At 55.5% G+C, this 21,712-nt stretch overlaps 1 protein-coding gene across 4 annotated transcripts in view; it reads left to right on the plus strand.

Annotated features, from left to right (window-relative positions):
• Window positions 1–4,748: 4,748 nt before the first annotated feature.
• The window catches only part of SEPTIN12 (septin 12), an 84,482-nt gene continuing 67,518 nt past the window's right edge, over window positions 4,749–21,712 (plus strand). The window contains exons 1-2 of one of the 4 annotated variants that reach the window (XM_007055834.4): window positions 4,749–4,824; window positions 19,406–19,569. In XM_007055834.4, the coding sequence (XP_007055896.2) occupies window positions 19,515–19,569 (55 nt within the window). In that variant the 5' untranslated portion in view covers window positions 4,749–4,824; window positions 19,406–19,514. Of the gene's footprint in view, window positions 4,825–14,341; window positions 14,429–19,376; window positions 19,570–21,712 lie in introns of those variants that run through there. The other 3 variants (XM_043523808.1, XM_043523809.1, XM_043523810.1) reach the window with 3 other exon arrangements.

The following is a 21,712-nucleotide window of genomic DNA, read 5'->3' on the forward strand; positions in this document are numbered from 1 at the left end:
AGATTTTGGATGCAAATGTCTGTCTGGTGGGAGCTTGAGCCAAGTGTTTCATTCCATGGGAAGGATGAGGGAAGGAGTGTTCCTGTGGCAGCTGGCCCTGCCTACCGTTGAAACACACGGCAGAAAGGTCACACGTGTTAACATGCTCAATACGGCGCACGTTGGGAGTGTGTTAATGCACCAGGTCTACCTCCCACTGGACCGAACGACATGGTTCATTGGGGTCATATTCTCCTCTCGCCATTCAGTCTGTGCCAGTGCCCTGCCCCCTCGTCCGATTGCCCGTCTGGCACTGCTCAGGTGGGGAACGGTACTAGGAAGTTCTCCCGGCAGTGATATTTTCTGGCTATGTTTTAATAGTCGCCATTTAAAAGGGAAATCTGCCTGTGCCTAAGACATCGGACTCCTTTCCCCTTGTAAGCCAGGCAGCAGTTTGTGCTGCCAAAGAGCTCAGAACAAAACCTGCTAGCCCAGGGCTCCGTGATGGCTTTGGCTGCTGTGCATGGTGGCGGTGCGCGGCTCCACTAGTCGTGACTGGAGTCACGGTGCCCGTGCAGGCTGGGAACTGCTCTTTGCAGCAGTTGTCCCAGGGCCAGTGAGCAGGTAGGGGGATTGCCGGGTTCCCCTTGGGGTGTGTAGTGCCCCAGGCAGCACTGTGGTCTCTGTGCATCTTGCACTTAAAGGGCATGTGAAGAAACATTCCGACCGCCCGTGGCACAAGCGCACAGGAATTAGGGGGCTGGGCTTTACCCCAGTCTTCGTCCTCTGTGCTCGGGGTGCCAGTGGGGTGTGATATGGGCATCTTTATATCGGGCACAAGCCGAGACCACACAACACAGGGAAGCTTTTAGAACTGACTGTCCATTTGTTTACACTGGCATAAATCAGGAATGACTCCACTGAACTCTATGGGCCTGATTCTCCCCCTGTAACTCGGTTGGGTTTGGTGGAGCCACTCCTGAGTTACACCCAGGTAAGTGAAAGGAGAATCAGACCCATGGCATTTACTATATTGGCACCTCCATGTCATAAAGTCAGAGACATCCACTGCACACAAATGCTGGTATATTTCCCTGGCTGCATTTCGGCCTCCTGTGCAGCCAGTGTCTTGTGTAGCATGGGGCTGATGGAAGACACCTTGCAGTGCACACAGCTCCAGTGTCCTGTGTTATCCCACAAGCTGGTTAGATTTACTACACTCCTGTTTGGTAGAACGAGACCAGTCCTAATGTGCGTCTCCTCGGTCTGCTGCTCCCACAGTACAATATGATCATAAATGACACGAAACCCACACGCCAGTGAAAGAGCTCAGGGCTGCTTCTGTATTTTTCTATCCAGGCAGAATTACTGTTGGGCCCAGATGGAGCCCACTTTCTCTGTCAGCCACGAATGATCTCTGTGTCACAAACAGGGCACTGGAGGGATTGTTTTCCCGACTGGTTACTCTCTCTTCCCCTAAGCTTCCAGAGCCTGCTTCTCAGTTATGTCAAAGACCCTTTACCTCACCCTGGCAGCATAAAGGGGCCTCAGATTGAGGGGGAAATGGGACCCTGAGAATACCATGTGCAGAAGGCCTCTCAGGCCAATGTAAAACTGGCCTAAGGAGTTTACCATGGCCCATCTGCTCTCACAGTACTGCACTACAGCTAACCCTTTTAAGAGGCAGCAGGTTTAAAACAAATAAAAGGAAGTATTTCTTCACACAACGCATAGTCAACCTGTGGAACTCCTTGCCAGAGGATGTTGTGAAGACCAAGACCAGGGTTCAAAAAAGAACTAGATAAATTCATGGAGGATAGGTCCATCAATAGCTATTGGACAGGATGGGCAGGAATGGTGTCCCTAGCCTCTGTCTGCCAGAAGCTGGGAATGAGTGACAGGGGATGGATCACATGATGATTCCCTGTTCTCTTCATTCCCTCTGGGGCACCTGGCATTGGCCTCTGTCAGTAGACAGGATACTGGGCTAGATGGACCTTTGGTCTGACCCAGTAGGGCCATTCTTATGTTCTTATTCTCTGCTCCCCACAGCCTGCAGGGGACCATGAGAAGCAGGGTGTGAATTAGAGCAGCTGGAGCCTGGGGCGGGCTCTGTTTGGCCCCAGAATACCAGGAGCACAAAGGTGACTTAAAGTTTGCCCCCTAGTTCCTGCCCCCAGTGCAGTTACTGAGGGTCAGGACCTGTGTCCTCCCAGTATCCATGTCAGGTTTGAAATCCAGGACAGCTAAAACACAGTCACCACAGATCCCTTCATCCACTCCAATGGGGACTCTTGCACCATGGCTGCAGGGGGGTTCTTAACTCTTTGCTCACATAAGGCTTATCTACGCTAGAACGTCTCACTGGCAAAAGTCCTGCCAGCGGACTGCTACTGACAGCTCTTTTGGCTGAGGGCTTTCACGTCTGGCTGCCATCTTGCAGTGTCAGGTTGTACCGGCAAAAGACTGTGTGGCATGGTGGCTAGGCATCCCCGCATCCCCCACACCACGCTCCAGTGCATTGCCTTGAGGGAGATTTTTTTGCCATGCATTGTGGGAGACCAGCGCCGTTCTTGGTTTGGGATCAAATTCCCACCATTCCCTCTGGTCAGTCCCATAATCTGCTTGTTTCCACACCGTTTTGCAACCTCTCCACCATCTTGCCATTGGAAACAGGGATGCTGAATGGCTCAGCAGAGCTCTCTTGTCTGTTTTAGAGACAGGGCAACTCCTGCTTTTGTATTTGCGGAACCATCATCCTGGCTACCGAGGCAGCAGGGAAATGGTGAATGCTGAGGAGGTGTGAATGTTACAGACATGAATGACAGTGGCCAGGCACTGTAGGCATTCACTGACCAGATGCATGCAATGGACAGGGGGCCTTGAGGGTGAGCGATGCGGGGGGGACAAGGGGCGGAGAGGAGCGAGCAGTGGGCCAGGCCTCAGGGGGAAGAGGCAGAGTAGGGGTGGGAAGAGGCAGAGTGAGGCCAGGGCCTCAGGGGAAGAGGCAGAATGGAGGCAGGAAGAGGCTGAGTTAGGGCGGGGCCTCAGGGAAGAGGCTGAGTGGGGGCTGGGCCATGGTCCATGTGCTGGTGGCCCCTCCTTCTAGAGAGCTTCTGGTACTCCTGACAATGGAGTGATGGTTCGGGCCCATGAAATGAGTGACAAATGTTGGCACTGGATCACTAAGCAAATCTGGGTTGATGAGCAGAAGTTTTGTCTACGGAGGCCACGTTTCTGGCGTTGAGTGCAGCACAAGGACACCAACATAAAAGCTACTCTGACTGGAGAAATAGATGGCCATCACGCTCTGGAAGCTGGCAACCCCAGATTGCTATTGGTCAGTGGGCAACCAGTTTGGCATGGGAAAGTCTGCAGTGGGGGCAGTCATCATCCAGGTGTACAAGGGCACCGAGCACCTCCTGCTGCACAGCACTGTGACTGGACAGTGTGCAGGAGATAATAGGTGGAGTCACTGAACTGGGCTTCCTGACTCGGATGGGACAACAGATGGGAAACCCGCCTCCCCACCTTGCCTCTGAGCACATAAACAGAAGGGGAGACCTCTCCCTTTTTATGTAAGTGTTGGAAGCTCATGGGGGGCCATTTCACTACTCTTAGCATTAGGTGGTCAGGAAAGGTCCGGGATGCTGATGTATTTAGGAACACAGGACTTTCTGACAAGCCGCATGCAGGGACATTCTTCCTGGACCAACACATTCCTATCTGTGGGGTTTCTTTCAATGCCTACTGTGATTCCCAGGGAGCCAGCCTCCCCTTTGCTTCCCTGGCTCATGAAGCCATCCACCGGGCACCTGGACAGCAGCGAGTAAAGATGTAACTACCACCTGAACAGGGGCAGGGTGACTGTGGAGAGTGCCTCTGGCAGACTGTAGGGTCGGTGGAGATGCCTCATGAGTAGCCTGGATTTCAGTGAGCCAAATGGTCCTGTTGTTACCGCCACATGTTGTATTTTGCACAACACCTGGTAGTGGGATCCTCCCTCCATGTGGCATTTAGCTCCACATGATAGCAGCAGGTCTGGGAAATGGTATCAGACTTTTTGTCACTGTTCTTTGCCCTTTGATAAGCCTGATGTAGCTCCTTCTCCTTTGCCGAGCAGCAGGACTCATCCTGTCGTACCCCTGCTTCTGCATCTCCTTTGCAATATCGCAATAGACATCTTTATTCCTGTGAGAATCCCGCATCTGGGTCTGCACTGCTCCTTCCCCCCCACAGGATGAAAACATCCAGGGCTGCAGAATGAGGTTGAGCTGGAGTTTTGCCTGGAACCGTATGTGTGCAGTAACAAAGGTGGGCTAGCACTGGCAGGAAAAGAGGTGTTTCCAAAACACACTGGGGGGGGGCGGGGGGGACTTCCAGGCACTGTGACTCCTGGGCAGCCGAATTCAAACATTTGACCAGTGGTCCCTGCCATGGGGACAGCAGTGGGATTGTTGCTGGAGGACTGCTTGTCGTTGTACCTGTACTTCGGTATCCACACAGGCATCGTACTGGGAGAACGGTAGTGGTAAAGGGCTTATGTTGCTTGGGGAACTGGTCTGAATTCACCAGCAGAAGGGCAGGGTTTTATTGGCAGGACTTGTAATTGAGAGTGGATGCAGGCAAGGCTGTCCGGCAAGGCAAGTTTTGCTGGCAAGACTTTGTAGTGTAGCCCAGGCCCTAGGGGAAGGGTGGTGGGAGCCAGGCAAGGAAGGGGTTAACAGCTGCACAGCAAGGGAGAGCACCTGACCTGGAGAAATTAGGGAGGGCCAGTCTTTCAGGTGGGGCTTGTTGTCCTGGGCTGGAGGGAGAGCTGTGGAGCCCAGCTGGCTGCAGGACACTGTGAGTTAAAGGCTTAGATCTAGAAGCTTTTCCTACGGCCCCCGTCCTGCTTTCTCTCCTCTGGGTTTGGGCGGAGGGGGTCCTGGAAGGCTGTGGGTACTGACCAGGCTGGGGAAGGAAGGCTGCCAGGGGGCCGCTCCCACATTCACCAGTGGTTGGAGGGAGGCACCTGGCCAATCCAAGCCCTGATAAACAGGTTGGTTATCTGTTAGCTGCCTGCCAAGAGCTCTTCGGGTGGCTGCACGTAGCTGTGGAAGATTGTCTGCAAAAATGTCTCCTGGGACCGCAGCTAATCCCCCCTTCTCCAGAACAGCAGCGCTGCAGCTGAGCTGTTGTGTGCGGTCCTCAAAGGCAGAGAGGAAAGCTCTATGCCCACGTGCATGGAAATGCAAGATCTGGACCCTCTGGGGTGGCAGGCCTGACTCAAGGGGTGGCAGCCCTCTGGATTTGTACCAGCTGGGAGGATCCAAGCTCTTCGGGGAGTTAGGTCAGTAATTCTACACTTGGCCTACATGGTGCTAGGTGCTGTACATACACATAGTAAGAGCTAGGACTACCCCAAAGAGCTTACAATAGACAAAGGGAGGGGAAACTGAGACACAGAGCTACCAAGGGCCAGATTCACAAAGATACTTTGGCACCTAAAATCTAACATTTTGGCGCTACTGAAATTCTCAAACACCACTGCCCCGCCACTGGCTGACCCCAGAGACACCCAAGACCCCATGGGGTCCAAGTTTCTGCTAGTGGGCATGCACAATGCTGCCTAAATCCTGCTGCTACCACTAATGAGCTGCTCAGTGCCCCAGCATAAGCTGCAGCCCAAACGCCGTGGCCCTAGCCTGTCTCATCAGCGGGGCCCAATCCTGCAGACATGTTCTGAGCACACCTATGGCAGGAGGCCTGATGCGGGTTGCAGAGAGATGGAGGGGCAATGGAGTGCCCCGCTCAGCTTACCGGCTTCTGAGGATCCCATTCTTAGGTACCAAACTCTGCCCAGTCATTGTTTGGGGCACTTAACTTGGCACTGAGACTTCCCCTGGGTGCCCAGGGGTCAGATGTTGCCATGTCTATGTCAGGGGTCGGCAACCTTTCAGAAGTGGTGTGCCAAGGCTTCATTTATTCACTGTAATTTAAGGTTTTGAGTGCCAGTAATACATTTTTATTTACAGGGGCCAGTGGACGGAACCCCAGATGGGCAGTGGGCTAAGCGGGTCCAGCGGACGGAACCCCAGACCAGCAGTGGGCTGAGCCACTCGGCCCGCTGCTGGTCTGGGGTCCCAGCCGCCAGCCCCGCTCAGTCCACTGCCAGTCTGGGGTTCTGTCCGCCGGCCCCTGCCAGCTGCAGTCCTGGCCACCAGCCCTGCTCAGCCTGCTGCTAGCCCGGGGTTCCATCCATCTGCTGGCAGCAGGCTGAGCTGGGCTGGCGGCTGGGACCCCAGGCTGGCAGCAGAGTGCCACTGTAAATCAGCTCGCGTGCTGCCTTTGGCACGTGTGCCATAGGTTGCCGACCCCTGGTCTATGTCTGTTGTGAATCTGGCCCACAAGTGACTTGGCCAAGGTCACCCAGGGAGTCTGTGGCAGAGCCGGAATTGACCCCAGATCTCTGGCCAATACCTTAATTGCAATGCCATCCCTTCTCTCCACTCCCAACAGCCTCTCCAACCCCAGGTGGGAAGGGTAGGAAAGGCTCCCCCTTCCAAGGACCAATCCAGTCTCCCCAACACAGTCTTTCGGTCGGGGAGGAAGACTGGAGCATCCCCATAAGGGCTAATGAAGATTGTGTCACTCCAGCCCGAACTGGAGATCTCTATCACTGTGTGAGGGGGGAAAAAACTTTTAACACCCCCCATCCCCTGCTCTTTGATCTCATTACTGAGGGAGACAAATGAGTTCTCAAAGCCACTCCAGTTCTGGCTGCGGCAGAGCTGTCCTCATCAGCTAACTGCCTTATGCAGCCTCGCTAATGGGGACTTGCTGGTCATTTCAGCTTGTTAAAATTATCTCCCCGTCATTGTGCATGCAATATGGTTACTTTGCTGGGGACACAAGGGCTCACTGATTCCCTCTGTCATAGCCGGGGGCCAGGAATGGTGCGATCTGCTGGAATCACGGGAGCAAGGAGGAACGCTGAGAGCAGCTGGCAATGCACATGAAGGTCCGAGCTGGTCCCAGGGCTGGGACATGGGGATAAAAGCCATCCCTCCCTGTTGGTCAGACCGCTGTCCTGGGGGGCAGGTGCCAGCAGGTTTTAGTCTTTATTGGCTCAGGTTTGCAATGGCAAGAGGCAGGTTTATGGTTGCTACGCAGCTATTTATACTGAACGCTCCTGTCCTTCTGATTCATGGCCCATTGCCACCAGTTGAAGCAAAGTGGCCCTCAAGGTAAAAAGGCCTAAAATGAAAGCCGGGGAGTCTGACCCCGCCTATCTTTGCTGGAAACATGCTCCCAATCTTGCTTTTAAAATATCGGGGAGGGCCCCTGCCTTACTTTAATTTGAAATAATCTGTTTCAGCAGTGGGCCCAGCCTTCCCACAACCGGGGGCACCAAGGAGAGCACACTGGTTCTCCACAAAGTGCCAGGGAGCTAAGGTGAAGGTCAGGAGTTCTGGGTTCAGTTCCTGACTCTGCCACAGACTCCCTGTGTGACCTTGGCCAAGTCACTTTTGGTCTCTCAGTGCTCCAGGTGGGTAGTGGGGGTGGGAATTTGGCCTTGGTTGGGTAGGATGTAAGCTGTCCGGGGCAGGACCCGTATCTTGGAGGGTGTGTGTGTGCAGTGCCCATTGGGGCAATTGTAATTTGTTTTAATCTTTAATATGGGAGGTTAATACAGGAAGCACATGGAGGCAGGTGTCTCAAAGCAGGAGAAAAGGGCTTGGCTGTCTCTAATTCTGGGGGAATCTGTCTATGTGGGAGCCTTGGTATCTCATGCTTGGGAGAGGGCATCGGTGTCTCCAGTTGTTGGGGAGCCCTCTCCTTCAGCACCCCCTACACATGATCCTCCTGTTCCCCCAGGGGGGAGAGTCCACCCATCCTTCAATGGCCCACATCATTACTTTGGGGGGCTGGCAGCGAGGCCCACTTTCCTGCCCTAGACAGTCTCGGGTCTCAGACAGGGCAGCTCCTCCCCGATCCCCCAGCATGCAGCGGAGTTTGCTTTACCCCCACTGGCCCGAAACGGGCAGCTTGGTAGAATCCTAGGCATTCTCGAACAGCCGAAGCCCTGGCTGGGTAGCGAGTGGGATGGACGCAGCGGCTGCCCAATGGGTTGGACTGGAGCATACCTGGGCTCACTTGCGTACCGTGAGCGGTGATGCTCACCAAGCTGGAACTTCTCCCTCAACTGTTTATCTAACTAAGGCTAAGGACTTGCTAGGCATTGCTAAATAGTCACTGACCTGAACCTCCGCGCTGGCTCCTGGCCTGTCTCTGTTAGCCGGCCTGGAGGGATTGCAGAAAAACCACACGTTCGCTGGGATGTACGTTTGACCTAATAATCTACCTGACTGGACTTCAGTGGAGCAGTGCTGCTTTACACCAGGGTCTAGCCCTATAATTTTATTTTCCGGTAACTGATACAAACTGTCAAGTGCTTGTCTGTCTGCTGCAGGAGTGAAATTCACATTGCTGACAGCAACCTGCCTGCAGCAAACACTCGGCTTATCTCTGCACACAGCACAGCTGAGCTTGTGCCAGACTTTTTATTGGTAGAGGCATGGCTCAGTTGCTCCAAAGTCCCAGCCTGGATTCTACCCAGGATATCTTGGCCACGCTGTGAGATAGTTTATAGCCTCTTGCACCTTTTTTCATTGTTCATTATATCCCTGCCATGTGCCCCTTGTGCATTCAGCATTATGAGCGTCTTGTAGAGATTTTCAAAGTAGCTTATTTTAGCCACCCAGCAGCCTTGAGGGTCAAGGCTCCTTTCTCAGCGCTCAGTGGAGCCTGGAAACCCTCGGAAGTAGAAGCAGCGTTCACTCCCTGCAGCAGTCAGAAAGCTGAGAGCCCTTCAGCATCACCTACAAGGACATATCCCTCGAGATGAATCGGTTTCTAGGCATTTGTTTAACCCTCTGCCTGTAGCTGCTTTTTCTTTTTGCCTCTAACCAGAAGTCCAGTTTTTCATTGTGATCTGGCCCCTCTGCGCTACTCAGGGGGTGCAAAGAGGGTGGCCCCCTTCTGGTGGAGGGGAACTTTCTCCATCAAGCTCAGAGAGCTACCACCTATGCCATCTGCCCCATACCCACACGCCCACTAGTGCAGAGAGTGTGTCCGAGCTTTGCTATGCTGATCCTCCACTGCTGTAGGATCTCTTAGGAACCTTAAACCAGTGACATAAATTAGAGCAGCCCATAGACTGCTGTAACTTGTGCCTGATCTGAGCCCGGCCCAGATGGGCCCCCAGGATCATGGAGCAGCAGCTGGCTCCCTGTTGCCATCCTGCCCATCCCGCTGGGCTGAGCAGAGCTCAGATGGAGTGGAGAGCTTAGCCAAAGGCTGTTCCCCAAGAGAACATGCCAAAGAACTGGGGAGAAGGAAGCGTAATCTCTAGCTTTCACGCACTCAGCACCTTCGGTTCCCGAAGCGCTGCACAAGTGCTGGGATTGGTTTGCTTTGGAGGGTGGCAGGGTCCCTCTCTGTGTCACAGTCCGCCCCTCGCTGTGCCCCTCAGGGACGTGTGCCCAGGAGAGAACTCTAGGGAGCAAAGGAGGAGCCGAGCCTTTGAGTAGCAAATATGCCAATGCAAGGCAGCACTTGCCTGGTCGAACTTGTGCTTTCTCTGCCCCTCCCTCCCCAGCCCCCATACGAACGCTCCATCCAGCCCTGTCCTTGTGAACCACAACAGCCCCTGCTTCTGCTGTCCTGCTTCCCAGCCCAGTGTGGTTAATGCATCTGGGTCCTTATCTAGAGACTCCCACTACCCCCGTCCTGCCCCTTCCCCGAGCTGTGCTGCCAGTGCCCCTCAGTCCTGACCGCAGCACCCCCTGCCATTCCAGTCCTCCCCTAGCCCAGCCAATGCGCCTTCCTCTTCTCCTGCAGCTGCCCCTGCTCCCATGGCACGTGTTGCACCAGGAGGGTTTTCAGTGCTTAATTTGTGCCAGTTTGTAGACCCGGCACCTCTGGGACTGGCAGTTCGTAGCCCTGGCACCTCTAGGCTTGCTGCATCAGTTATGAATATTAAAAAAAATTCCTTGAGCCCCGGCACCTCTTTATTACAAATTAAACACTTCTTGGGCCAACTTCTAATTCTTCCCTCATGCAGGAGCCTGGCTGCTGTCAGTTCCCAGGCCAGCATGGCCCTCTGAGCAGGGCATGCCCTGTGCCCTCCAGAGACGCCCCACAGTGGGCCATTTGTTATTGAAAGGTGAGAGTGAGCACCCTGGTCATACACGGCCCCCCGGGGCTGCCTGCCTGCTCCCAGTGGGGGCTGGGAGGGCCCTGCAGAGGTGTGAGGGGAGGGCAGGCTTCCATGCCCTCCAGAGGCTGCATCTCCACCTCCCCTGAGTCAGAGAGAGGGAGCGGGAGACCAGCCCAGGGCTGAGCCCCTCCATCACCCTGCTGAGCCCCATCGGCAGCCTTCGCTGGGGCAGTGGTTTCCATATCCCATTAATGCTGCTGGAGTTTGGCCTCAGCTGGGCTTCCCAAACCTGCCATGGAGCAGTGGGGGGTCCGGGGGACTCTGCTCAAGGGAGCAGGGGCCTGACCCAACACAACACTAATCACTGGGGGCCCCAGTGGAGGAAAGTAGTTCCGGTGCCTCCCCAGCCAGTCAGCTGTCTTGCAGTGCCACTTCCTGGCTTCCCTGGGAACTACAGGGCGAATGCCGTGGTGAGAGAGCCCCACCGGTGTATCTGATGAGCTGCAGTTTTATGGGAAATAACAGGGCTTATTTTCATGTGTGTGTGGGGGCGGCTCTCAGTCTCCAGGATCTATGGATGGAGCAAGTCTCCTCGCCTTCCCCTGGAAACTCCCCCGTGGCAGGGTCCCTCTCTGTGTCGCAATCCGCCCCTCTGTGCCCCAGTGACGTGTGCCCAGGAAAGAGCCCCACGCTGGTGGCATGGTTGACAGACTGGCTATAGAGGGTTGTTACCAGCTGTCCCTGTGCCCCTGTTCATGGCTGTGTCCATAACCCAGCAGGGGCAGGGTGGCCTCGGTGCAGACATGTGGTGTCAAATGGTGGGGAGCTGGTGGCTGTGCGTGGGCTGGGGGAGGTGTCCAGAGGCTCTGCGGTGGCAGAAGGCACTCCCTGGAGAGAGCCCCTGGCTTTGGAGGCAGAGGCTGCTGAGTGTGGCTCTCTGCGTCAGACACGGCATTGGCAGGAGCACAGCAGCCACCTGGCACTAGGGCGTGGGACGCTGCACTAGCCACTGAGGAGCAGGGCAGGGGGCCTCCAGGAGTGTCGCCCCAGGACACCTCAGAGCCCCCTAACTCCCCAAAGGCCCAGTCCCAGGAGAGGTGTCATGCACACTGCCAGGCTGCGGAAAAGCATCCTGCCTCCTGCAGCGATTCAGTGGAAGAGGCCCATGCGGTGCTGGCAAAGGTGCCAGCCTGGAGCCCAGAGCTGCCTAGCTCCCCACCAAACTGCTACCAGGCCCTGCTGCAGAGGCCAGCTGGAAGGACCCACCTCTTGGGACAGGGTTGTTTAGGCCTTGTGGCCCACTTGGTCCTTGGCCTCTGGGAGGTGGAGAATAGGAACATGAAGACCTCTCCTCTGTAACTGGACTGAGCTCCCTCTGTGACTGCCAGACTCTTCCCACCAACCCCGCTGGGCTAGGGGTGCTTTATGGGGCCTGCAGATGGTAGCAGCTTTCTGGCACAGATGGCCTGAGCTGGCCAAACTGATGCTCTAAATGGGAACTGTTCTCTATCCAGAGAGCAATCCCCCAAACCATCCAGATGTTCAGCTGGCCCATGCTAGTACAGCTCCCTTGACTTGCTGAAGGCGTCTGTGGGTGGTGTGGCTCTGTCCCGGTCGGCAGCAGTCTGAAACCTTGGGTGCAGCTCCATTTCCGCACTCTGGCCTTGCCATCCTCTAGGAGGTCCCTGCTGGCCTTAGGATAAGGCAACAGCCTGGGCTCTGATGTCAGGGGAGTTGACAAAGGAGGGTGGGGAGTCACCCTGTATTTAATGTGCTTACACCAGCAGAGGGTGGGATCTGGGATCAATCGACCAGGGTATCTCTACCACCCTTCCCCATGTGCCTTGTGGGCCTGAGCTCTACTCCCCGGTGAGATCACTACACACCTCCTGCTCCACACCAAAGGGAGAAGGAGGGTCGAGTGAGAGGACTTTCCAGTTCAAAGCTCCCCTGGGATGAAGGGGATCCCAAGCCATCTTTCCATGCTGCTTCCCAACTTCTCTCTGCATGGTAGCGCTTCAGGAGTGCAGGACAAAGCCGACCCAGGCATCGGCTCGTAATGAGCAGGGCACTTGGCTGGTGCCACTTTCGTGAGCTCTCCCCCTCTGCATGAACACGGCCTGGGTATTCCTGTCAGCGAGCGGGGTGGGCAGCTGCTGCCTCTCCTGAGGAATGCACCGGAGCAGGACATCCCTCGCAAAGTGCGCTGCTGGGCAGCTGCCAGGCCATTCACCCCCACTGCAAACGGGGCCCTGGCTGAATCTCCTGAAAGTTCTACCTGTTGGAAAGTTCTCACTTCTGCCAACAGGGGGCAATGCGATCTAAGTAGCAGTTCCCCCTGCTGTCCTTTGGCTTCCCGCGGCTGGTGCAGCTCCCATCCCCTGGAGCTGGGCGTGTTAACAGATACCAAGGGAGAAACCTGGCTTAATTCCTTCACCCTCCGACCCTTCCCAGGGGCAGGGGGGAGGAGGGGAACACAGTCTCAGTGACTTAGAGCCTGGTGGCCTTTGGAGCCCATGGAACAGGGCTTCACCAGCCATGGTTAATGGTGGGGCTGGCGTGCGGAGTGGCCAGGAGTTCCCCAGGATGATAAGAGTCCCTGGCTCCAGACCCACAGTGCAGAAGCCTGGTGGGGGACTCAGTCAACGAGTCAGTGGGGCTGTGCTGGCTTCCGGCCGGCGTGCTTCAGGGCTGTCACGCAGGCCTCTTTCAACTGTATGGAGTCAACACCAGCGTGTTTTCCCCTTAAAGTTGGTGGGGAGGGGGAATCACCAGAGATCAGCTCAGAGAGGCCTTCCGGGCTTTTCCAGTCCAAGTTGGGGCTTCGGGGAACCCGCTCAGTTAGCATTTGGGGCCCAGGCCTTCACACTGCTGCTCTACCTCCTTGCTCACAGTGACGGAGCCTTCCTTCTCCTCAGCCCTGAGCCAGCCTGCCACTAGTCTGAGACTCTCCTGCCAACGGGATGATGAGCTCAACAGACTCTTCCTATCCAAACGGGAGTGTGCAGCCTCTGGTCCCTCTGATGCTGGGCCCTGAGCTGCTCCTCCCCCTCCTCACTCAGTGCTCGATGCTTCCCTCTGCTCCTGGTCTCTGCTGCTGAGGGATCAAGACAAGAGGAAGGCTGGGATGGCATTAAATGCTTGCAGATGGGCTGGTCTCTTCTCTCCTAGCTGTGGGAATATGGCCACTGACGCTCCGCCATTCAGCTCGGAGTGCAGGTGTGCTGGTAGTTTTCTTCTGCCCTGAGGGTAGGGGTGTATTTCAGCCCCAGGACCTGCAAAGGGGGAAGCGTTTGGGTTGAGCTGTGTGGAACCTACTAGCACACCTGAACCCGGGCAGGTGTCGCCTGGCTCTGGAGCTGGTTCTGAAGCTGCGATGACTAGATTGGCAACGTGATCCAATGGGCTGGGAACCAGGAGACCTGGCTTCTAGTCCCACGTTGGCCAAATCACTTCCCCTCCCTGTGCCTCTGTTCCTGCGTCTGTAAAGCGAGGGCAACGATACATGCCCATCATGGAGACCTACTGATGGGATGAAGGTCTAGATCTTCAAAGATAGCTCGGTGCCTAACTCCCATTGATTTGAGAAGCTGGGCCTGTGCACGTATGGTCTGGGGTGGAAGCCATTGCCGACGCTGGTAGCTTCAGTGGAGTTGTCCCTCCGAGGTGCGGAGTCTGCAAGTCAAAGCAAAATGCAAATAGAATGAACCCAGACAAACGGCTGGTCCATCACCTCTCCCACTTCATTTGAGCCCCGCCCCGGGGCATCTCACGTCTCTAGCTTTATCTAGACTTTTCAGCCTACCCCTCGTGCGTTAACATCAGGGATGGTTTTGCTATTGATCTGTAACTGGTTTCCTGCAGAGAAATCCTCTACTATTGATGGGGCAGAAGGGGAAGGAGATCTTTAGCCAATGAGCCCCTATTTTCTCTTCTGTGTGAGAGGGGCATGTCTAGCTGGCCCTGCTCTTTGAGTGGCAGGAGCTATATAGGAAATTCCTGGCTGGCCTGTGCTGGCAGCTGGAGGAGAGACACCTCGTTCTGAGGCTGGCTTGTCTGGCCATTGGAAATGCTCCCTGCAGGCAGACAGATGGCTATGCTGGGGTTGTGTTGCCCAAGACAATCCTTCCTGGCCTTGATGCAGAGCCTTTCTCCTTTGAACAGGCGATTGCGTGGGAGCATGAAGCAAAGGAATTGGGAATGAAGCACTGTTGGTAAAGAGGACAAATCTTCCCAGTCTGAAAGGTATTTGGTGACGGGCCATGGAAGGACAAAACAGGGCTGAAAATCAAAGCAGTCGGGGAAAGTGGCTTATTAAAAAGACTTTGCAGGATTCTCCCCTCCCTCAGTGAGGCCCAGACAATGGGCTGCAGCTTATGAGGCGAAAGACGCTGCCAACTCCACCTGGGATGGAAAAATCGGGCTGTGTTTCTGCCTCTTGCATCGTGGCCAGTAGCAAACTGTCTGCAAAGAATTTTGGGGGGAAGATGCCCAAGGCTGAGTAAGGATCCAGCTTCCTGCTGGCTTGGTAAGGCTAGCAGGAGGAGCCATGGTTTAGTTAGGAAAGAAGCAGATGGGCCTTGAAAACAACCAGGAAAGAGTAAAGTCCAAACCACAGTTGCCCTCCCAGCGGAAGGCAGTGGGCATCTGTTGGGGCTGTAATGCTGGTGGAAAAAGCGAGGGTGGGATTGAGGAAATTTACTCTTCCTGGTCTTCAGACCTTGCCCCATTAATGGTCCTGCTCCTATCTATGCGATAGCTGAGCTGAATTGCCCCTCCTCGCTGAGTCTATGTTCCTTTGTTCCACCCTTTTTCCAAACAGTCTTCCATCAGTGCAGGACTGCCTCTAACCTGTTTATCATTGAGAATTAGCTGCCGAACAAGATCAGTGACCAGAGACTGAGCATCTATCTAGAAGTGGCGTGTGAGCAGCCGATACGTGAGCTGTTCTGGCTGGGCTCGTGGGTCATGTGGTGTGTTGTTTACACCCTGTTCTCTGGTGCTGATACTCACGCTGGAGTCCGAAATCATCTGTCTGGGACTGTTTGCTGATGTTTCTGTAGCATTTCTGCCAGAACGCTGGTTTGCTAGAAAGCTGGCAGGAGGTAAATGCAAATGTGGCTGTGCAGCCAGCCAAAGCCAATGGGCATTTCTTTGGATTCGAATGAATATCCTGGGAAATGGTTAAAGACAGAAAGTCCTGGCACCCCTTAGAAGAAAAGGGTATGTTGTTCTGATCCCTGATACAAGATCTTCTGTCCCCTGTGACTGACCTTCCCTCTGTCGTTCTACCAACCACCCAAAATCTGCCTTAGAGGGAACACTGCCTAGTGTGGGTTTCCCCAGACTGCTCTTCCATCATGACGTGAAGAGAGGCCCGCTCCTCTAGAAACTCAAATCAAAACTCCCCCCTGCTGTCCCTTGTCTCAGCCTAAACGTACAGGTCCAAATCCTGCTCTTGATTGCATTACCATGGCTTGCTGCCAGGGCTAGAGTGGAATTTGCCTCACGAGTTGCAGTTCTTGCTGAGCGGGTGGCAGAGGCCATGTTACCAGGCAGAGCTACTTCAGAGAGTGACTTGGGGGGTTGTCTGCTGCTCCATGGCAGGTGTCCCTGGGCCTCTCCTACACGCCCTCAGAGGACATCTGCTCTGCTACCTTACCCTGGCTCAGGTGGGGAAGCAGCGTCTGCGCTGAGAGAATGGGCTGCTTTGTTCCTGCCAACAAAAGCCACGGTGACCAGACAGGAATAGGGCTGAAGGCTGCAGTCCCATAGCAACCAGTGCTCCTGGCCATCCAGGGCTGGGCAGGCCCTATGCTAATGAAGGAGACTGGAGACTTAAATCCTGATCTATACTTTCCTGTTGATTGTGGGCTCTTTAAACGCTGTAAATGTCCTTTGCAGAGACCACCAGAGAGCAGCGCAGCATTGCAGTGAGTTGTAATGAGGTGAAATATACAACTCGACCAGATGTAAACAGCACCTTGTGGGACAGATCCCACTTATTGAGAGAGGGACTGTGGTGCACATCGGTGCCCAGCAAAACCTACAGCCAGAGTTCGCTGACCCTTTAGCTTGGTAACAGAAGACTTCTCAGGAACCCACCTCTGTCCCCCAGTGTTTCATGCTGAGACCACAGTTGCAGAGTCTGCTCACCTTACCCACCAAGCCATCCTCCTTATCTCACTCAGATCCCTCCAATGATCTCTGCATCAGCTGCAAGGAGCGAGTCTCCTGTGCTTGAACAAATCCAAACAAGCAGCAAGTCATTCGTCCTCCTTGTGCTTCCTGATCCCTCTGCATCCACCTCCTAGGTCCTACCAAGATCTCACGTTCCCATGTAAGCTCCTTGGGGTGGAGACTGTCTGTATCATACATACAGGGCCGAGCACACTGCTGGTGCTTAACAAATTAGAACCGTAGTCAGCCACAGCAAAAGGGAATGCTGCATCTGGCCAGAGGCCACATTTCTGTGAGCGCCGTTGTACTGCTCTGGGGGTCCTTTGAGTCCTTGTTACTTCATCAATGCACAGCTGGCTGGGGCCGTCCCTACCTGCCCCCTCGCCCTTTCCTGGGGCATTAGCTGTGTTCTCACAGTCACATTCTCCAGTCTTTTCAGGCAAGAAAAAATCAAGTTAATTATCTATTGGATTAGAGGAGATGAGGATGGAGGGAAAACCAGGAAGCCCCCCAACAGAGCACACTGCTGAGAACTGGCAGCTCATGAGACGAGTGTCCTGAAGACCCTCAAGGGCTTAGACACCTCTGGAGTTAACAAGAGGTTCTGGGTATCTGGACTTCACCCTATCACAGGAGCAGGCTGGATGCATGACAACAGTGTGAGCCTGGAATCAGTGTGTTCGCTGAGCTGGGAGGTGCTCAGTGAGAAGGTGGCCCAGCCAGCAGATCTGTTCGGGGGGCAGGCCGTAGGAGGGCTCACAGCCTCCACTCGGAGGAAGAGTGGGGCATTGCTCTCCAGACAGAGCTTTCCTTGGATTCTGGGGGCAAGACCCTTTTAAATTGCGAGATGAAAAGTCATTTCACATAGGAAACCCAGACTTTTTTGTGTACAAAAGGGTCAGTTTTGACAAGTTTGAAGCTTTTTCCCTCTCTACAAAAAGCCCCCGGTCCCACGGCTCCACTCCCCGTGGAATGGGGCCTCACCTCCCCACCCCAGTGTGGGAGGGGCCCCAGAATCCATTTAAGCCCCTGGCTGTTTACTTTCAGCTGAGCCGCTAGATTAAAAGGTGTCAAGCTGGGTAGTTTGGGGAAAGCCTCTGCAGGGGGATCTTGTGTTTGGAGAAGGGATTTCGCTGCCCCTCCCACATTGGCTGTGAACCCCCTCACCAACAGACACCGCACAAGCCACAAGCCGGCAGGAGAGCTAACCCTTTCCCTGCCGGACACACACTCACTGTGCCTTTGCTGTAGCTCTGGGGAGCAGCGGGAGGCCGGCACTGATTCCTGCTTGCAGTAGCAGCCCTAGTTAGCCTAGTGTGGGCCATCTCACTTGAGCCCGGTGTGGAGTCGTGTGCTAGGGTCCCTGGCGGACCTGGCCAGGCTTCAGCTTTTTGTGGTCGATGGCAATATTCCTCTGGCTAATCGAAGGGAGAGGGAGCCCTTCCGGGGCTCTGAGAGAGACCGGTCCACAGGCAAAGAGAGAGAAGGAGAACGATGCGCCCGCCTGTAGGCCTGTGCTAGCGCCACCTCCTTGAGCCAGCAACTCTCCAGAACTGCCCCACGCTGCAGATGTGGGGGCTGTCGGGCAGAAGAATCCGACGTATCTCTGCTGGGAAGCGCGCTGCTGAGGCCCACCCAGGCAAAGCCAAGCCCCAGGAGCCCAGCAGATCCTGGAAGGGCGGCCAAGACCCAGTGAAGAAGAGCTACGCCCAAGGAGCCCAGCAGGGTGGAGTGATGCTGTGGAGCCCCCTCCCCTCCCCCCCCCGGCCAAAGGGTAGCTGTGCCCGGGAAGCCTGGTAGAGCACAATCAATCCTATTTTGAGCACCTTCACAATCTACTGTGGGGGGAGCTTTGTTCGTGGGGGGAGCATGGAAGAATGCCCCTGCTGTTCCCCACCCCACTGCACCCCATGCTCTGTGCAGTGAGAGGCTAGTGGGGTGTTGTAAATCCTCAGGGAGTGGCAAAAGCTTGTCACCCCGACATCCCTCATTTCTGGTTTGCTGTCAGCTCCTGCAGCAGCTATGCTGGGAGGAGGATTCCCAAACTGCCGGTTACCCCAAAAATCCCCCTTCGGGATTCCAGAGAGGGGGATGTTGGGAATCCCTGATTAACATCTCTCTTCCCATGGCTGCCCCCAGGTCAGGCCCTGTAACTGAGTCTGGCTCTGGGGCGGTAAGGCCAGTCCTACTCCAGTCTGGCTGCAGAGGATGGGCCCGAGCTGAGAACGGGCCCCTCCCTGATGGGGGTGGAGAAGGTCAAGAAACGCTAGGTGATCTTTGACCTGTGGGCTCTGGAGCTGGAAAATACCTGCCTTGTCGAGCCGAGCCTGTCTTCTCTCTCCCTATTGCACCCGATCTCTGCTCCCCCTAAGCCCCTCTGGGACAGTGCACCATGGGGGCCGATTCACCTCGGAGACAGGGCGGCCTGCGTCCTCCGCTATCAGCGCAGGTGGGCGTGCATTGTTGGCAGCCTCCCCAGGAAGGGCTCCAGGAGCTGACCCCCTGGGACGGAAGGGAACATGGGCAGACCGCGCCCCTGTAGCCAGACTGGGCTGGGGGCAGCCATGGGTTGAGCTGGAGCAGAACTCACCCCCCATCCCCCGCTGCTGGAGCGCTCTGCAGAGCCTCCCCCGCCCCTTCTCCCTCTCTCTGACTTCTCTGTGTGCCAAGAGCTGCTCTGACTCTGGGCCCCCCACCCCTCCTTTCTCCTGCTTTCTCCTCCTCTTTGCTTTCCCCTCCTCTCCCTGCACAGGGCAGGGACAGGCAATCCAGTGCAGCCAATGTGATCCCAGCAAGGGCTTAGCTGGGGGTGGGCTGTATGGTGCGGGGATGGAGGGGGGGGTGTCTGTCATTCTTTCTCTGGGCAAGGGGGAGGGGATCTTCTCTCTTCCCCTTTGGTCTCCTCTGCTGCCACTCGTCCCAGAGAGCAGAAGCCCTCTGGGTTCTGGAGGGGGCTGGCTGGCTTGGGGGTGGAAGGCAGTTGGGTCAGACTCCCCCCTTTTCCCTTCCCTAGAGTCTCTCCTCTCCCTCTGGCATGGCGAGGTTCTGCCCAAGCTAGAAGACGTGGAGGGGCATCCCAGGAGCAGAGCAACAGCTGGAGGCAGAGAGGCACCCACCCACCCACACTGCTGTCAGGGTGAAGTGAGCCAGGATGTCCCAGCTGTCTGTCAACGATCACCTGGAGGGGATCCTCTCGGACTTCGAAGGTAGGGCTGGGATGGGGCGCCTGGGCTTTCGACGGCCGGCTCCTGCTTTGTCCAGGCTGGGCACCTTGTCCCACGCAGCATGAGCTACCTACCCCGCTTTGCTCTCTTACATCCCATTTACCCGCCCGGAGCATACATGTTGTGCAGCACACACAAGCCGTGGGGCCAACTACCTCCCCGCTGGCAACAGCAGGCACAGCCACTGAGCTTCACCCCCTCCTGCCAGTGGGGAGCGCCATCCTAGGTCCTTGCCCAAGGGCCTATGGAAACCAGGAAACCATGCCCAGGAGAAGTGACTCCTGGCGTGTGACATAAAACAATAGCCAGAGGAGGGGGGGAGAGGACCGCCCCAAGCCAGGCTGCTCTCTCTAGATTTGGGAGCCCTGGCTCAAGCTTCCTTTGGGACTTGGACCCAACCTGCATGAAGAGGAAATATTATAACACATGTAAATGGCATTGATCGCACGCCTGGGCTGGGCTGGAACGGTGCCTGGGCCTTGTGTGTGCAGAATATAGTGTGCGTGTGTGTGCAGCTGTGCATGTAGTGCAATGCACTTGTGTCAGGGAGTGTGCGTAGGTGTGGTGTATGCAGCACAGCTGTGTGGAGATGGGGGTGGGGGGGGGATGGCAGGGGGTTTGGTCTGGGATTTGAGGCTGTCTGGAGGCCTGAAAGCACTAAGCAGTGCTCAGTGGCCAGGCTGGCTCAGGCATTAGACTGAATGCGGGTAATTAAACCCAACCCGCAGTAGGAGTCAGATACAACTTGAGTTTGGAAAAACTCTGGATCTGGGAGGAAAGCCTGGGAGGCGGGGTTGGGGGGGGAGACTCCTCTAACCAGCTTGCGTCTGTTGAGACTGGAAGGGGAGCAGGGAAAAAGCTTCCAGTTACCAGCTGTTGCTGTGGCATTGATTCCGCTTCAGCATTTCACAGACTGTAATTAAGGAAGAGCTCTCGCCAGCCTGCAGAGTGCCTGTGAGGCAGGGCTCTTCTCCTTGTTTAGATTACAAGGCAAATGTGCAGCCCAGCAAGCCTGAGAACAATCTCCCCTTTGAGAGCACACCCAGGGGCTGGGATTGGGGCCCAGGCCATCACCGCGCTGTCTGTAGTTTCTGTTCGAGGGGGCGGAGAAGGGGCCAGTGCATTGTGGGATTGGAAAAACTTGCCCCAAGCTTTTGAGCCCAGTGGCCAAGTGCTTTTGTAACTCTTGGGGTGATGTGGGGCTCGCTCAGTGCTCCGGGAGCAGCTTGTAAGGGGTTCATGGGGTGTGTGTGGGGGGAATTCTGCATGCTGCAGCAAACAGCAGCTCCAATCCTAAAAGCAATCTGGTAGCTGGCAGAGCTCTCGGGGGGGAATTGGGGAGAAAAGAGGTAAAAAAAGTCAAATATGAGCTTGCTTGGCTTTATTATCTGTATTAGGGTAGTACTCAGGGGCCCTGTTGCACTAGGTGCAACACAAAAATGTGGCCCAAAGAGCCTGCAATCTTGAGAGAAAAATTATGGGAGAAAGGAAGGACTGTTATCCCCTGCTTTGGGGAAACTGAGGCACCAAGACTAATCCCAAAGTCACCCAGGGAGACTGTGGCAGAGCTGGGAGCTGCCAGTAAATGGGAGCCAGTTAGCTCCTAAGGGCTCGTCTACATGGGAAAGTTATACTGGCATAAGGTAGGGTGTGAATTTCAACCAGTGTGATATCAGTGTAGCCCCTGTCCCATGTGTACAAGCTGTGCTCCAAACCTCTGCTGGCACAGCTGTGTAGTCAGGGGGGTGAAGAGGTGACAGAGCTGTCCCAGCAAAAGCCCCGAGTGTAGTGTCCTGACACCACTGCCAGTGCCCTGTGACCTGCCCCCCTTTCAGCTGGGTCCGTGCCAGGATCGCTGGGCCAGTGCGGTGGTGTAGTTACACTGGCCCAGCCCTCCTAGGGGAGACCTGGCTCCTCCTGGTCCAGGAGAGCCTTGTTTGGTGGAGCTTGTGTCCCTTGGGAAGTGGTTTAAACCATGCTGCAAGAAGCCATTCTTAGTCTGGAACAAGAGTGGCCCTGGGGGGGTTATTCCGGGAGAACTAGAGTGGTTCAGTGATAATGGTGTAACCGGAAAAGTCTCCCGTGTAGACAAGCTCTAAGCAGAATCGGTGCAAATCGCCGGACT

This window comes from Chelonia mydas, chromosome 10 (assembly GCF_015237465.2).
Source record: "Chelonia mydas isolate rCheMyd1 chromosome 10, rCheMyd1.pri.v2, whole genome shotgun sequence".
Taxonomy (NCBI): Eukaryota; Metazoa; Chordata; order Testudines; family Cheloniidae; genus Chelonia; species Chelonia mydas.